The 17,155-nt window shown below is 47.7% G+C and overlaps 1 protein-coding gene across 2 annotated transcripts; it reads right to left on the bottom strand.

The window, feature by feature from the left end:
* Positions 1-300: 300 nt before the first annotated feature.
* On the bottom strand, positions 301-4,631 carry LOC123063459 (protein OSB2, chloroplastic). Of its 2 annotated transcripts, none has more exons than XM_044487251.1 (8): positions 4,159-4,631; positions 3,459-3,597; positions 2,762-2,915; positions 1,992-2,092; positions 1,758-1,890; positions 1,588-1,656; positions 775-836; positions 301-687 (listed from the first exon to the last, which is right to left on the bottom strand). In XM_044487251.1, exons 1-8 carry the CDS (start codon positions 4,554-4,556, stop codon positions 535-537), a joined length of 1,209 nt encoding a protein of 402 aa, XP_044343186.1. In that variant the 5' UTR covers positions 4,557-4,631; the 3' UTR covers positions 301-534. The 2 variants fall into 2 exon arrangements, with proteins under 2 accessions (XP_044343186.1, XP_044343185.1); XM_044487250.1 differs by having other exon boundaries at positions 1,728-1,890; positions 4,159-4,630.
* Between the last annotated feature and the right edge of the window lie 12,524 nt (positions 4,632-17,155).

Here is a 17,155-nt window from a genome sequence, read left to right as displayed (position 1 = left end):
ATTCGCCGGGTAGTCTAATATTCCACTAGCTCCTTTCCACTATTCCGCTGTTTTTGTTTGGGCTTTTGCTGCTCCTTTCGGCTATCCCGCTGTAAACCAGAGAAACGGTTTTTTTTTAATAACTGGAGAAACAGGTTCAAACTTCTACTTCAAAACTCCAAGGCCGAACCACTCACCGCCCACTTCAGTTTCATGGAAAACGACCAAGGCCCACTTCACCGCTATAGGTAAAGTTGCTGCAAGCACGGCCTTGAAACTGAAAGCACTACAAAGGCCCAACCCAACCCAACCCACATGGCAGCATAAATATCATCGATTTTGTGGAAATGCTATTTACATCCTGGCATAGCATTACGAAGGCCACATGGCCATCAGTGACAGCGCTGGAGGTTAAGGCAGAGATATTTTTTTTAATCTTGAAAGTGGTCTCTACCTTACTCGCATAAGTTAGCAGACCGAAGACAGCCTGAGTATTTAGCAAAAGAATATAGCTGAGGCAACGCCCGACGCACAGCCAAGGCCACCTCAGATAGGTCAAGAGAGCAGGGTCTCCGGTCTTCTAGCTCCGCCTCTGCTACCTCCTCTCACCGGTGGCAGCGCATCTGTAACCCAACTTGGTGTCTTGGGGCTTAACCACAGAGCCTCGCCGGTGTCCTTGCGCTTGAAGTCGGGGGCTTTAGGTGACCTCTGAATTTCAGACGAGACAGAACAATCATTAGGACCAGCCAAGGGGGGAAAGATGGATAAATCATGACGAAATGTCCCGAGACTTACCTTGTCTGCTCGGTTGTCCCACCAGCTTTGAGGACTGTCCACCAGACTCTGCCACAATTCCGCTGAAAGCAATAATATGGGAGTCATCAGCAAAGAGATGATCACGGGTTGTAAAGCCAAACTACCGAAAAGAAGAATATGTAGGTTTCGGTAGAAAGTTTGACCAAGACACATCAAGAAACATGGACATTGTAAGCCATATAACCTCCTTGATTCACATGAATTCCAAAACCCATGATTAGAGTGTCATGTCATCTTGAATACTACATGGTCGAAAGATGTTTGATTGTGCATAGGAAAAACTTAGGATTATTTCCAACAGATTGGATTGGATGAAGATTTCCTATGAAATTCAGTGCAAATAAATGCCAAGGAATATCCCTATTACTTGCAATTCTATTAATCAAACAGGCCTTGTAGGAAAAGTTTGTACAGATTAGAATCCTCCAAAAAAACTTTGGAAAACCTATGTGTGGTTAAAGAACCAAGAGATACATGAGGGTATTTACAACTTAAAGATGACAGATCACAAAAACATGATTTATAGAAGAAAAGATAGTAGATCCTCAGGCACAAATGATCCCATTGCAAAAAGAGGAAGGCAAACAGACAAAGATGATATTGAAGCAAGTAGAGATAATGGGATGTAATCCACAAGCCAGACAAAGATGGTATTTAAGCCACTTGTGCAACTACCAGGTACACAAGCTTAGATTACGAGTAGAGATAAGGAAGGTGTATTCCACAAGCCACTTGACTATTGATGGTAAAGTAAAATGAACACACAGGAAATAAAAACAAATTTATACCTACCTTCCTTTTTCTGTTTCTCAGGAGAGGCAGCTTGGCTTGTCTTGAATTTACTCCAACCTGTATTCGTACCTGTTGTTTATACTGAATATTAGTATCAAAAATTAACACGAAAAGGGAGAATATTATGTTTAAAGTTTTACCTTTCCCAATGCTAGAATTAAAAGGCTTATATGTTTTAGCTGCATTGTAGCCACTATTAAAGGTCAAACCATCCAACTTCTCTATCACATAATGTGGTGCTGAGTCAAGCCAGAGTGCCTCATCTGCTGTCTTGTTCTTAAAATCAGGATACTTTGGATTTTTCTGCCCAATTCGAATAAAAACGGCTGCAAGTGTTAGTGCCTCACAAGCTTTGCTTCTTACTTTTAAGGCAGTAAACACATATGTATAAACAACATGCTCACAGATCCATTCGCCTTCTCAGCTCGGTTATCAGTCCAATTAAGTGGATTGGCAAGAACATCATTCCAGAGCGTTCTGTACTTGTCCTGTTTGGCTTTATAATCTGAGAATAAAACATAACACCATCAAGAAAAAATACAAGGATATTTTCATACATAACTGGGATTGGACTACTGAATAAAAAAAAGGGTTTACTGTAGTTAAGTAAGCACTAAACCTCCCGTGTTGTCCATTGAAAGCAGCATATATGACTGCCCAAAAAGGCACATTTTAATAGTTCATTCTGGTATATCAGCTTTTAATACTTCTGCATAGAAATATCTTACTGCAGTACTTTGACACCAAGGTATAGGCGTATAGATAAAGAGGTTTCCAGTTTAATTGAACTTATTAATTCGGTAGACAGCATGTATTAAGTGAAGTTGTAACTTAATGCAGAAAAATTGTAAGGTTTCATCATCAGGAAAACATCCGAACTATCAGACAGTTACGAAATGATGGACATGCCAATAAAGCTGTCAGAAAGGTGTCCTTGTTAGATAGTGTATGTCCATTGCTGATAGGCATGGAACTCCATGAAAGATTACTATTTTACTGCAACTAAACTATATCTTAAATTAAAAAAGATAAGCTAAGGAAAAAAACATTGGGTGCAACTTTCTTTTCTTTTCTAATGGAATGTAAATTTCTCACAGGCATAGCACAAACAATGTAATATTATCGCCTATAAGACTGGGGCTTGGTTGGATACAGCTGAGCAGCAAACCAGCACCTGAAAATGTGCGTGCTGGATATTTAGAGACAGGTTTGGTTTGTTCAACTTTCTTTTCAGCCTCAGCAATCTCCATAAACCCTTCCTCTTCATCCACCATGAGATCCGTTTCCACAGCTTTACTATCAACAAATGACAGCAAATGTGCTACAACCTGGAATATAAATAGCAAATTCAGTTAGTTAGTTTCAGAAACTAAACTATAATGTGATGCAAGAGAAACAAGCAGCCAATTTTCTTTAGGAAAGAAGAACCAAATTTTGAATCAAAAGTAAGAAAGTTTCACTAGTACAGCAGAATGAGCAGCACTTTTTTTACTTCGTTCGATTAGCGGAAGTCTTCAAAAGTCACAAGGAACAGAATATCAGATCAACAAAGGCCTGCTAAGTCATGTCATGAAGTAAACATAAGCATCAGTTCACCAAATGCCGAATCTTACATAGCTCAGATTGCATATTCAGTCAGGTGCGTTTGATAGCATCATGTGATTCATTCTCACAAGTGATTGTAGTACAATTACCCAGGATTTTGTCATTTTATCAGCAATAAATAAGGTATGTAAAAGGTAGGGGGCTGCTGGGCTCCACACACACTCGGTGTGCAGGATAATAAGATTACCCTTTCTTTATGCTTAACCTTCTACATATAATAGGGGAAAGCAGAACACAGCAGTAAAGTAAATAGAATAGATGTATACCTGAATATTTGCTTGGCCATCAGTATGTTTGAATGGCGGAACATCTCCAGTTAATTGCCCAGACACATAGACAAGGTCCTTTTCTTGCAAGTGAGAAGCAGCTATTTGTGCCAAGTCGTCTTGAAATATTACAGGGATCCTGCAGGTAAAAAAGTGGCAAACTCCACAATGAGAAAATGGAGCGATGCACTCGAAATACGGATGGATACTCAGGCACATAAGTTCTCTAGGACACGACAACATAAAACCAGACAAAATAAAATTGTCTATCAAAGACTTTAATTACTGGAACTATAAAACGCTACTAATGTAGTGATCCCTAGCAATTTTGGAACATGTAGTGATCCCTACCAATTTTGGATTCAATTTAGTGGTCAGAGTTTACAGTGTCAAATCACAAATCCTTCCACTAGACACTTAATTTGATCCGATAGCAGGGCTAACTTCAACTTGAAACAGAACAGAGATATCTGAAACAGAGCAGGGATATCTCACTTAAGTCATGTGTTCCTTTCGTATCTATATAAGCCTGCCCATACTGGTTCTAACGTCGCTTCTCCGTTCTACCCGTAATTCATTTCATTTCATTTCAGCGCAATTAAACGTGGCAGTGCTAATCCACCCTCTTGGAACCCAAACACTAGCAAGCGATCAGCGAGTACAGTACAGAGGAGGAGCGGAAATCGGTGATCGCACGCACCAGAACTTGGGGAAGTCGGTGCGGCGGTCCTGCACGAGCACGGAGACGGCGGAGAAGCGGCCGTCGGGGAGGCGCTGGAGCTGCACGGGCGCGCCGACGGTGCCGACGAGGCGGACGGCGTTGGCGACACTTGGCTGGAAGGGGATGGTGGGCGGGCGGGGCAGCTCGCTGGGGACCTTCTCCCTCTGCCACGCCGCGGGGTCGGCCGGCGGGGGCGCGTCCCCGTCGTCTCCGGCCGCGTCCTCCGCGGGGCTCTCGCTGGGCGGCGGCGGGCGCGGCTTGGCTCGGCTGGGGTAGGCGCGCTTGGAGGTGGAGAAGGCCGCGGCGGCGGAGGAGGAGGCGGTGGCGGTGGAGGGGAGGAGGAGGCGGTGGTTCAGGAGGCGGGCGAGGTGGCGCATGGTGGCGCGTCGGCGGTTAAACCCTAAACCCTAGAATGAGATGGGGAGGGGAGAGGGGGCGGGGGTTTGGAGTTGGACCGGAGGCGGAGGAAGCAAGGGGAAGGTCAAACCTCCGAGTCTTGCGGAGGGGGCGTCGCTTGTAGAAGTGGGCCGGTGGGTGGAGTGAAGTGGACCGGACCCGTCGGGCCGGCCGGTGTGGTCCAGAGGTTCGTAGGGCCGGCTCATTCTCGCTTGTACAGGGGAAGGAAACTCAACCGGATGGAGGTAGTGATAACCGTCAGATCTTGCAACAAATTCAGTGTTGCGCTCGACTCTCTGCAACGGCAGCCTTGTTCAATCTTTCCTTCTTTTTTCGATCTCTGCAACGCAATTCAAACCGTTTTCTTTTCCATCAGAGGTCGTGTTGCAGAACCCTTTTGAAACAAAGGCCGTCTTGCGGAAACTTTTGCAACGGAGGCTCTGTTGGTAAGTTTTTCTTTTCTGCAATAGAGCCACCTACATGTGGTGCGAAGGAGATGGTGTAGGTAGCTGCAGGAGGTTGAGGTGGTGGCGGCGGCCATGCCACGGGCGAGGTTGACATTGGCGTCAGATGGCAGCAACCAGCTGTGTATCTCATGTTTCGGTCGCATCACTGGTTTGCCAGAGTTACAACCATTGTGCTAGAAGAGAAGGGGCAGGAGGTAGGGAGTAACTGGAAACGACGCCACGAATTGCAATAGGAGGTCATGGGGAGTTGGGGAAGAAGGGCCAGAATAAATTGGAAAAGATATAGCATGTCGTTTGTTGTCTCTGCTGCTGGAGATACGGATGAGAAGGATGGAGCGGTGTGGGGTGTCCACAAGGGACACACGTCAAATGCTAGAGGCGGCAAACGCCCCGCGCTGGATCGACCGGGTGATCAAAATGACTTGGCAATTTGCAAAATTTTGTGTTTACTAAAAATATTTCATATAGAACATGGCTATTTGATGAAGACTGGTTCCATGGCAAATTCATTGTATTCACCATGGCATTTTTATTGTATGGCCTGGTCTTGTTTTGATGTGAGGTGTCTTTTTGGGTTGATGCTGTGTTTTTCAGCCTGGTGGTAGTTTGATGCTATATTTCGCATTAAGCAAGACAAAAGGATTCATCGCGTCAAACGCTACAATAAAGGCCCCGGCCCAGATAGCAGGCACTTCAAAGAAATAGGAAGAGAAAAAGGCCCGGCCCAATAGCGGGAACTTCAAAGAAATAGGAAGAGACAAGTATATAGCATGGCAATTTGATGAAGAATGGTTCCACAAGTATATAGCATGCCAAACGGAGCTTGCGCGAGGAGGCGGAGCGCCAGCGCCATGATGAGCAACTCGAAGACCTCATGCTCAAGCAGGCGATCGCGGCGAACCTTGTCGCTACAAGGACGACGAGTGGCGGCGCATCCGCAAGGAGCACCGATCTCGTCAACTCCGACGAGGAGGACTGAGCTCCTCCACCGCGTTGTCCTCGGCTGCGAGCTCGCCGCCATGAGATCCCCCACCCCCCCTCTAGTAGTAGTAGTAGAATGTAGTATGTAGATCATGTAGTATGTGATGAACTAGTGTGGTTGCAATTTCTCCCGTGAAAGTTCTTTTTTTAAATAATGCAATTTCATATACGGGGTCTGCTCTGCCGCGCATGATTTCGATCCGCAAAACATATCTTCGTCGAACTATAAATGCCTGGTCAGCATTATACGAGGTCTGTTAGAGATGCGCTTACAAAGTAGGCGTGTGACAGCAGCCGGATGCATGGTGCCACAAAAGTCTGTTGTCGTACAAAGAAACAATGACTAGTAGTAATTGTGCCAGCCTATGGTTTTTTTGTCAGCTCGTTTTTAAAACATATAAATTAAAAACAATAACACGATGCATGAACGAGGCAACGTAAAAAAGCGTAGGTGAATAGTGAAGTTGATTAATACATAGTTAGACAGTAGTAAATGCAGCTTTTAATAGACTGGCAAGGTAGGTTCAAACGGTGCATTCGATTTTTTTAATTCATTGTAAATTGAAATTCGCAAAAAGTTTCCTTCACTTCAATGGACACCGGCCTGCTAGTAAAGCTACCTATGTAGAGAAGAGGTGTTTCCGGGGTTGTAACTCTTTGCTCGAGAGGTTGAGCTCATATGCTTGAGAAGATCAGATCCAGTACAAACATTCCAACAACGGGCAAGAAGGTTAGCCGGAATAATTTAATCCAAACTATTTGGCAGTTGTTAATGTTTGGTTCGACTGTTTAGTTTGCTTTCGCTTTTATGCATTGATTTGTTTTTTTTTTGTTCTGATAGCACAACAATGGCGAGTTGTTATACTCTAGTACTTCCATCCTGATTTATTGGTCTTCTTTGTAATTTGTGTCAAGATTTGATCAAATATTTGACTAACAAAATGCTCATGCATGTCATTTTGTTAGTTAAATTTATTGTCAAAATTTGTCACAAAATACAATGAGGGCCAATAAACCAGGACGGTGGCAGTAGCAAACATCTCGGGGGTGGATGGGGACTAGGAGATTGTCGGTGTCAAAACCGACGGATCTCGGGTAGGGGTCCCGAACTGTGCGTCTAAGGTGGATGGTAACAGGAGGCAGCGGACACGATGTTTTACCCAGGTTCGGACCCTCTCGATGGAGGTAATACCCTACGTCCTGCTTGATTATTCTTGATGATATGAGTATTACAAGAGTTGATCTACCACGAGATCAGAGAGGCTAAACCCTAGAAGCTAGCCTATGGTATGATTGTATGTTGTCCTACGGACTAAAACCCTCCGGTTTATATAGACATCGGAGGGGGGCTAGGGTTTACACAAGGTCGCCTACAAAGGGGGAGATATCCATATTTGTATCGCCTAGCTTGCCTTCCACGCCAAGTAGAGTCCCATCCGGACACGGGACGAAGTCTTCAATCTTGTATCTTCATAGTCCAACAGTCCGGCCAAAGGATATAGTCCGGCTATCCGGAGACCCCCTAATCCAGGACTCCTTAGTAGCCCCTGAACCAGGCTTCAATGACGATGAGTCTGGCGCGCAGTGTTGTCTTCGGCATTGCAAGGCGGGTTCCTCCTCCCAACACACCACGGAAGAGTTTGAATACAAGGATAGTGTCCGACCCTGCAAAATAAGTTCCACATACCACCGTAGGGAGAATAATATTTCCACAAATCTAATATGCTGACGCATTTTGGCAGCATGACATCACGCCACGGCCCGATAATTATTAGAACTGTTTTTTCTTTAACCAGCCCCGCACATAACGCGAGGCGGTTTCTTGACACGTCTTGTCAAAGCAGAGATCGTGTTCCCCTTATCACGGGATTCTCATCAATACAAACGTGGGTAACCCAACCGTGCCTGTTGGTATGACTCCTAGATCTCAGGTAAGTCTCGAACGGCCACGAGGACGACGCCTGATATTCATCCCCTTTATAAAGGGACAGGCCTTTTTCTTTTTCCCTCCTGTGCTCAATCGAATCCTTCCCCCGCCTCGAGTTCTAACACCCAAAACTCAGGTCAGGTGCTTCGGACCTTCAATCATGTCCGGATCCAGCCTTCAAGGCCGGTGGGTGCCTTCCTTCGTCACGGAGGAGGACATCAAGAAGTTGAGGGAGGCCAGATATCTGACCGCTGAAATTTCGCATAGGCTGCCCGCCCGAGGGCAGGTCGTCCCTACTCCCGTACCCAACGAGAGCGTTGTATTCGTCTCCCATTTCCTCCGAGGACTAGGCCTCGCTCTGGATCTATTTGTTAGGGGTCTTATGTTCTATTACGGGCTGGATTTTCACGATCTGGGCCCAGATTCCCTTCTTCACATCTCATCATTTATTGTCGTGTGTGAGGCCTTCCTCGGCATTACCCCTCACTTCGGCATGTGGCTCAAGACCTTCGATGTGAAGCTGAAGATGGTCGAGGGGCAGTACACAGCGTGCGGAGGTGCTTTAGTAAGAAAAATTGTTGACGCTCCATGGCCAAAGGGTTCCTTTCCAGAGGTGTCCGGATTGTGGCAGCGGGAGTGGTTCTACATCACAGCTTCCCGAAGTGCCAAATGGGTAGCTGCCCCTGCCTTTCGCTCGGGCCCCCACCACAACTGATGTCATGGATCAGCAGGGGGATGAGCTGGGGTCCAGCCAAGGACGTGCCCATACTGCAGAGCCGTATCCGAGATCTCTTCGAGGGAGATTTCAATCTGGTTATGGTAATGCAAGTTATGCTGGTTCGTCGAGTCCAGCCTTGCAAACGCCGACCCCTCCATATGTGGGAATTCAACCCGGAAGGACCGCGTGCTATTCAACATTTCCTCGGCATGACGCACGAGGAGATGTACAAATCGTTCTTCGGACCCCAAATAGAGTGTCCGGACACCACCAAGGACGTGGGCCTAAGCTGCAACCGCCCCGCTGCCCAAGTAAGTAATCCCATGGCCGAACACACTGTCCTTTTATCTATCATGACATCATTTTGAAGAAATCGCTCTTTGACCAGGACTAGATAACAAAGGCGAAGCTGATCCGGTGTTCGGCTCCCCTTCCTGAGGGGTTGGACAATCCGGTGCTGGAAAAGATGCTCGAGCCAGCGCCTTGTCTAGTGCCCTCAAAGGAAGACGAAGGGGGGAATAAAGAGGGCGAAAGTGGGCCTCCATCGCTATCTATTCCAATAGAGGGAATGAGCGCCTCTGCGAGGGAGGATAACCAAGGGGAAGAATCTAACATTCTCTCTCCCCGGGGAAGGAAGAGGACTACCTCTGAAGATCCAGAAGCTAAGGTTTCCAAACGGGAGAAGAAGTCTCCGCTAAAGGGTCCTGCCTCGGAGGGTATTCTGGCCGCACAATGTCCGCGCGGGGATCAGCCCTCTACCGAGCTGTAAGTAATCAAAAAGTACTTAATAGTGAAGATATCCTATCTTACTTCCGAAGACAATAATCGATGCTTATAAATTGTAGTCCGGATCGCAGCCCTTCTCGACAGAGTTCATCTTCGGGGGATCTTCTTCCAGAGATGATGGAGAGCGAAACGCCTTCCCTGGATTCCCCAACTCAAGAAGCGGACGACCTTGAAGTGTCATCGCAGAGGGTATCTCCAGATCCACTAGGGCCAGAGAATAACCCTTTGACTGCCGGCATCCCCAATATCCGGCTCCCGAGGGGAGCGACAGCAAGGGTTCGTACAGTGTGCGGTCGGACGCGCTGAAGGATCTTCTGGGGCAAGCTGCCGTCTCGGAAGCACATCGTACGCTAATGGGTACGGTAATTGAAAGGATTCATCCGCCGAAAGCGGTTTGCATGAAGCTTTTATGAGTCTGTTGAAAGGCTTTGAGGTACGTGAAATAATGTATGCCTTTAACAGTACCGCATACGTTAGGTATGCCCATGCATATAGTAGCCCCTGAGACTCTGGTTGTCGTCGAGAACGGCGGCAAACAGAGGATCATAGTCCCAGGTAATAACCAGACCGCCTTTATGTGCAGGTGGTTGAAGCTTCGGTGGCTAGCCGGACTGATGGGTTTGCCGAACTAAAGCGGTAGTTGGATGTGGTAGATGCCGACATTGTGCTTGTCAACAAGCAGCTTGACGAGTCACAAGGTGAGTGATTTTTCTGGTGATCGTCACATAGTAAGAGTAGCATGATGCCAGTATTTTTAATATGTTGTGACTGCAGATGGAGCTGCCACCGTGGAGACGCTTCGGGCGGAACTTGCCCGAGCCAAGGAGCAAGCGAGGAGTAGCAATGTGGCCACTTTAAAGGTGGTCAAAGAGTTAAGGGCCGAACAAGCCGTGCATTGCGAGAGCAAGGAAAAAATAGCCAAGATGGCTCTAGAATTAAAAGATGCTACTGACCGTTACCGGCTTCTTGAAGAAGAAGACCGGGCGAAAGCGACGGACCTGGAGAAGGCCCGGGTGGCTACCAAGAAAGCCCGCTCCAAAATTAGAGCGACGAAGGAGGAGCTGAATCAAGCTGCAGATATCGTGTCTGGGAAGGCCTTCTTGTTGCGGACTAAGTTCGGAGATCAGAAGTATGCTCCTCTGGACCGGCTATGGAGTTCTGCGGACGAGTACATGGATTTGGCTACAAGTGCTGCTGATGCAGCCGAGTACTTCAAGGATCAGAAAGGTCCCGAAATGGAGAAGCTGTTCTGGTCACAGTTTCACGCTTCAGTCTGTCCGTTGTTGTTGAATGAGCGATTGTCTGGTTGGGCCGAGCTCCATAGGTTGTCCGGACTTGCCATGAGGTCCGTTGTGGATCACCTATGGCCGGGAGGGCCAAGGCCGAGTGGCTACTTTAGCTTAGTGCAACAATTCCTTGAAGCTATGCCACGCATCGATGCTGTAAAGAGATCAGCGTGCATAGAAGGTGTGCGGATGGCCCTAGCCCGTGTCAAAACATACTGGGCAGAGATGGAGGCCACCACTATTGTGGCACAGGGTCCGACCATAGGCCGAGTGGCTGCCGAGCACTACTTTGAAGAAGTCCTTGAAGGCGCTCGCTTGATAGAGGCTTAGTGCTCGAAGAATATTATTTTCCAGTGACATGTAGTCCTCTTGTACAAACAATGTTTTTCTGAATTAATCAAGGTTGTATTTATACTTTTGCCTGAAAGTACTATGATGCCTCCTGTGCGGACGTTTATGTATATATGTATATAACCTGAAAGTTTGCAGTCGTCGGCTTCCGCCCCCACGCATATAATGCAGGGGTGTTCGCATAAAATGCATATCCACACTTGATCCAACGTCTTGGTCCGTTAAGGAGGTGATAGCGTAGCGAACAAGGCAATCGAACTATATTGCTTTAACACTTTCACTTAGCCATAGGAGTTTGACAGTGGGGCTACTATATAGCCCCTAGTACTTCTGTGCTCGTCCGAATACGGTGCGCGTACGTACATGACCGGGAAACGGCCCTTCGTTAATGCGGAGGAATCCCGAAGATTCCGATTAGTCATCAAGTGGATCGAATGGTTGACCAGTCTCTCGCTATATCATGACAGTCAGTTTTTGGCTTTCTCTACTGATGTGCTCATCCGGACGAATCAGGGCACAATCGCAGTAATTCTCCCAGTGCTACCTTAGCCGATATAACGGAACGTAAGGTACCAAAACGTGGGAGCTGGGCAAACCCAACATTCGACCAAAGACATGATTCGGAGCTGATGCATATAGGGCCAAACTCGCGACGCCGAACACTCCCTAAGGTGTTTGGTCTTTATAACATATACCGGGCTAAACAATGCCCTTTATAAGAAACCCCATGTGTCCAGGTACGTGCAAAATCCCGGCGTGGCCACATGCCAATAACGCCGGCATCCTTCTCGGTTGTGTGGAGTATCCGGAGGATGTGAGCAACAAGAGACAGTAAAAAAGGTTTACGCGGGGCCTTAATCTAAAAAGAAACCTTTTGGCGGGTCCCTGCTGCACGTCTGCGCCTGTGTCTCCGTTGTGCCGTGTCCTGGACGGGTGTAGCACGATTGTAACCTGCAAAAAGGAAAGAACTTATATGAAGGTTGTCGTGCCGAAAAGAAGAATGAGTTATCAGAATTCCAGAGAAGCCTAGTTGAGCCGAGCTGGCCCTGATTACACGCGGGAAGCCCCTGGTATCACTTTATGAGGGTTTGAAAACCAATCTTATACATGTATGATGGAACGCCGGACTCGTCTAACCGTGTCCGTGGTCTTGACGACCTGCCTTTTTTTGGTTGGTGAGGCCGTCTAGTGTGCGGCTGTTAGAGCCGCCGCGTCCTCTTCCGTACGTGAAGAACGGTTGGTATTTCCGCTAACTGTAATGATGCCTCGTGGACCGGGCATCTTGAGCTTGAGAAAAGAATAATGCGGTATTGCATTAAAACGAGCGAAAGCCGCCCTTCCGAGTAGTGATTGAAAATTACTTCGGAATGGAGCAATGTGAAAAGTTAACGTTTCACTTCGGAAGTTATCAGGAGAACCGAATGCCACCACCAGTAGTAGAGAGCCCATACAGTGGGCCTCTTGGCCTGGTATTACTCCCTTAAAGGCAGTATTACTGTGGCTTATTTGTGTCGGGTCTATCCCCATTTTGCGGACCGTGTCTTGATATATCAGATTGAGATCACTGCCGCCGTCCATGAGGACCCTTGTGAAATGGTACCCATTTATTATTGGGTCTAACACCAAGGTCGTCAGTCCTTCGCGCCGGATATGTGTATTGTGATCCCTACAATCAAAAGTGATCGGACAGGCCAACCAAGGGTTGGACCTAGGGGTGACGGGCTCGATGGCGCGTGTGCATCGGAGTGCGTGATTGCTTCTCCTCCTTGTCACCTTGATCACGTTTACTGTTTTAACCTCCGGTGGGAATTTTTTCTGTCCTCCGGCGCTTTGCTGGCAAGGTTCATCCTCGTCTTCGCTTGGTGTCTCCTCCCCTTTGTGTTCGACGTTTAGCTTACCGGCCTACTTGAAGACCCAACATTCTCTGTGGGTATGATTTGCAGGTTTGTCTGGGGTGTGATGTCTACTACACAACCTTCTTCTTGCAGACGTTGTTGGGCCTCCAAGTGCAGAGGTTTGTAGGACAGTAGCAAATTTCCCTCAAGTGGATGACCTAAGGTTTATCAATCCGTGGAAGGCGTAGGATGAAGATGGTCTCTCTCAAGCAACCCTGCAACCAAATAACAAAGAGTCTCTTGTGTCCCCAACACACCCAATACAATGGTAAATTGTATAGGTGCGCTAGTTCCGCGAAGAGATGGTGATACAAGTGGTATATGGATAGTAGATAAAGGTATTTGTAATCTGAAATAATAAAAACAGCAAGGTAGCAAGTGATAAAAGTGAGCGTAAACGGTATTGCAATGATAGGAAACAAGGCCTAGGGTTCATACTTTCGCTAGTGTAAGTTCCCTCAACAATACTAACATAATTGGATCACATAACTATCCCTCAACATGCAACAAAGAGTCACTCCAAAGTCACTAATAGCAGAGAACCAACGAAGAGATTATGATAGGGTACGAAACCACCTCAAAGTTATTCTTTCCAATCAATCCGTTGGGCTATTCCTATAAGTGTCACAAACAGCCCTAGAGTTCGTACTAGAATAACACCTTAAGAGACAAATCACCAAAACCCTAATGTCACCTAGATACTCCAATGTCACCTCAAGTATCTGTGGGTATGATTATACGATATGCATCACACAATCTCAGATTTATCTATTCAACCAACACAAAGGACCTCAAAGAGTGCCCCAAAGTTCTGCCGGAGAATCACGACGAAAACGTGTGCCAACCCCTATGCATAGGTTCATGGGCGGAACCCGCAAGTTGATCACAAAAACATACATCAAGTGAATCACGTGGTATCCCATTGTCACCACAGATACGCACGGCAAGACATACATCAAGTGTTCTCAAATCTTTAAAGAGTCAATCTGATAAGATAACTTCAAAGGGGAAACTCAATTCATTACAAGAGAGTAGAGGGGGGAAGAAACATCATAGGATCCAACTATAATAGGAAAGCTCGCGATACATCAAGATCGTATCACCTCAAGAACAAGAGAGAGAGAGAGATAGAGAAAGAGAGAGAGATCAAACACATAGCTACTGGTACATACCCTCAGCCCCGAGGGAGAACTACTCCCTCCTCGTCATGGAGAGCATCGGGATGATGAAGATGGACACCGGAGAAGGATTGCCCCCTCCGACAGCGTGCCGGAACGGGTCTAGATTGGTTTTCCGTGGCTACGGAGGCTTCTGGCGGCGGAACTCCCGATCTATCATCTGTTCTGGAAGTTTTAGGATACATAGGTATATATGGGTGAAAGAGATACGTCGGGAGACCGAAGTGGGGGGGCACGAGGCAGGGGGCGTGCCCCAGGAGGGTGGGTGCGCCCCACCCTCGTGGGCACCTTCCTTCTTTCCTGACGTGCACTCCAAGCTTTTCTGGTAGCTTTCCTTTCAAAAGTAACTTCTCCAGTTGATTTCGTTCCGTTTCGACTCCGTTTGATATTCCTTTTCTTTGAAACACTGAAATAGGCAAAAAACAGCAAATCTGGGTTGGGCCTCCGGTTAATAGGTTAGTCCCAAAAATAATAAAAAAGTGGATAATAAAGCCCAATATTGCCCAAAACAGTAGATAATATAGCATGGAGCAATAAAAAATTATAGATACGTTGGAGACGTATCAGGGTGCCGTGAATCTGACAGAGCTTGTCAAGAATTTTGTTTAGGCCAGATTGTCCATCTCTGCTGCCTTTAAAAGCCTTTTTCCGCTGACCTAGTCGGGAGCCCCTGAATCCGGCGTTTACCGCCGTATTATCTGGGCTACCTTCTTTATTTCGACGCTTGTTTTTGTTGCGTCGTGGTTTACCATTGCCATCCCTTACTTCGGATGTGCTTGGGTCGCTGGTGCTGCTACGGGCCAACCAGCTGTCCTCGCCCGCACAAAAGCGGGTCATGAGGCTTGTTAGGGCTGCCATTGTTCTTGGTTTTTCTTGACCGAGGTGTCTGGCGAGCCATTCGTCTCGGACACTGTGTTTAAAAGCTGCTAAGGCTTCAGCGTCCGGACAGTCGACTATTTGGTTCTTCTTTGTGAGGAACCTGTTCCAAAGCTTTCGGGCGGACTCTCCGGATTGTTGGATTATGTGACTTAAATCGTCTGCATCCGGAGGTCGGACATAAGTTCCTTGAAAATTGGCCCGGAAAGCGTCCTCGAGCTCCTCCCAACTTCCTATTGAGTTTTCGGGGAGGCTTTTCAGCCAGTGCCTAGCTGGCCCTTTAAGCTTAAGGGGCAAGTATTTAATGGCATGGAGATCGTCTCCACGAGCCATATGAATATGGAGGATGAAGTCCTCTATCCAGACTCCAGGGTCTGTGGTTCCGTCGTACGCCTCTATGTTCACTGATTTGAATCCTTCTGGGAATTCGTGATCCAGCACCTCATCAGTGAAACATAGTGGGTGTGCGGCACCCCTATATTGGGATGCGCCATAGTGTTCGGACGGTTGTAGTATCCGGTGCTGGTTGTGTACCTTAGCGCGCTTCCTAGATCCATAGATAGATCTGGTCGCGCCGGATTTTTGACGCAAGTTCTCACGTAGAACGTGTGTTGACTGATGCGTGACTTTGTTAGCCGCTCTATCGTGTTCACAGGGTGGTGGATCTGGTCGATTGGCCATATCACTTATCGGCTGCATGGGCTCTAAGGCCTCGTCGTCGAATTCTGGTAATAGCTTGCGCTTTGGATAGCTATTTGGGTGGTAGCTTCTACCTTACTTTGTTACTTTGTTCCACTTGCTGTTGAGTGTATCTTGTGCGACCTTGAGCCTTTGCTTCTGTTTCTTCAGGCTTCTCGTTGTGGCAGTAAGCCTTCTGCAGAGGTTCTCTTGCTCCAAGTGTGTTGCCGGGATGATGGGTGCATCATCATCCGGACTGTTTTTTTCCCTAGATGGGAATTGATGATGCTTATCTTTGGCGTCATCGTGTTCGGATGTCGGATCCGTACTATGTTTGTTGTTTGCATCTTGATCGTTTTCTGCCACCGGGGTGGTGCAGTTGTCGTCTTTTCCAGAATCGCGTGGACTATTGTTATCACTATTTTTGCTATGGCGGGACTTAGGGCGGCGCCGCTGACATTGGCGCTTGGGTTGCTTCTTGGAGGGGTCATCCTCTGCTTTCTCGTCGCCATTGGCTTCGTTGGGGGTGTCCACCATGTACATGTCATGTGATGAAGTAGCGGTCCAGCCCCTATGGGCGGTTGTTCCGGTTCATCTCCGGCTTCGTCGTCCATACCGTCGAAGTCCTCGGAGCCGAAGTCGAGCATGTCGGTTAAGTCGTCGACAGTGGCTACTAAGTGGGTGGTGGGTGGGCGGCGAATTTCTTCGTCGTCCGCATCCATTCTGGCCGGACATAGTTCGGCCAGGGTTCTCCTGACAGGGAGAGAGACCTTAATAAATTTAGCACATCTCCAAAAGGTGAGTGCTGAAAGATATCCGCGGAGGTGAACTCCATGATCGGCGCCCAGTCGGACTCGACGGGCACGGATACGAGCGGCTCGGAGTCCGTGGCCGAGGATGAATCCAGTGGTTTGGCAACACGGCTCTCGTAAGGGGTGAAGTCAGTATCCGGCTCTATCACCGCTGAGAGTGCGACCTCCATGGCGGGGTCCATCCCTCCGCTCTCGAATGGTGCGACTTGCTCCAGATTAAAGGCCAGAGTAGCTGCGGGTGCGATCTCTCGAACACTGTCCGACGGTGGAGTTACGTCTTGCTCGTCGTGACTGTGCGGCGCGTCCGGCATGGGCTCGAATCCGTCGAAGATCAAGTCTCCGCGGATATCGGCCGTGTAGTTCAAGTTTCCAAATCTGACCTGATGACCACGGGCGTAGCTCTCAATCTGCTCCAGATGGCCAAGCGAATTGGCCCGCAGTGCAAAGCCGCCGAATATGAAGATCTATCCGGGGAGGAAAGCCTCACCCTGGACCGCATCGCTAGCAATGATCGGAGGAGCCATCGAGCCTTATGGTGACGACACAGTGGAACTCTCAATGAAAGCACCAATGTCGGTGTCAAAACCAGCGGATCTCGGGTAGGGGGTCCCGAACTGTGCGTCTA

This window comes from Triticum aestivum, chromosome 3A, assembly GCF_018294505.1.
Source record: "Triticum aestivum cultivar Chinese Spring chromosome 3A, IWGSC CS RefSeq v2.1, whole genome shotgun sequence".
NCBI lineage: Eukaryota > Viridiplantae > Streptophyta > Magnoliopsida > Poales > Poaceae > Triticum > Triticum aestivum.
This window is presented reverse-complemented; position numbering and strand designations above follow the sequence as displayed.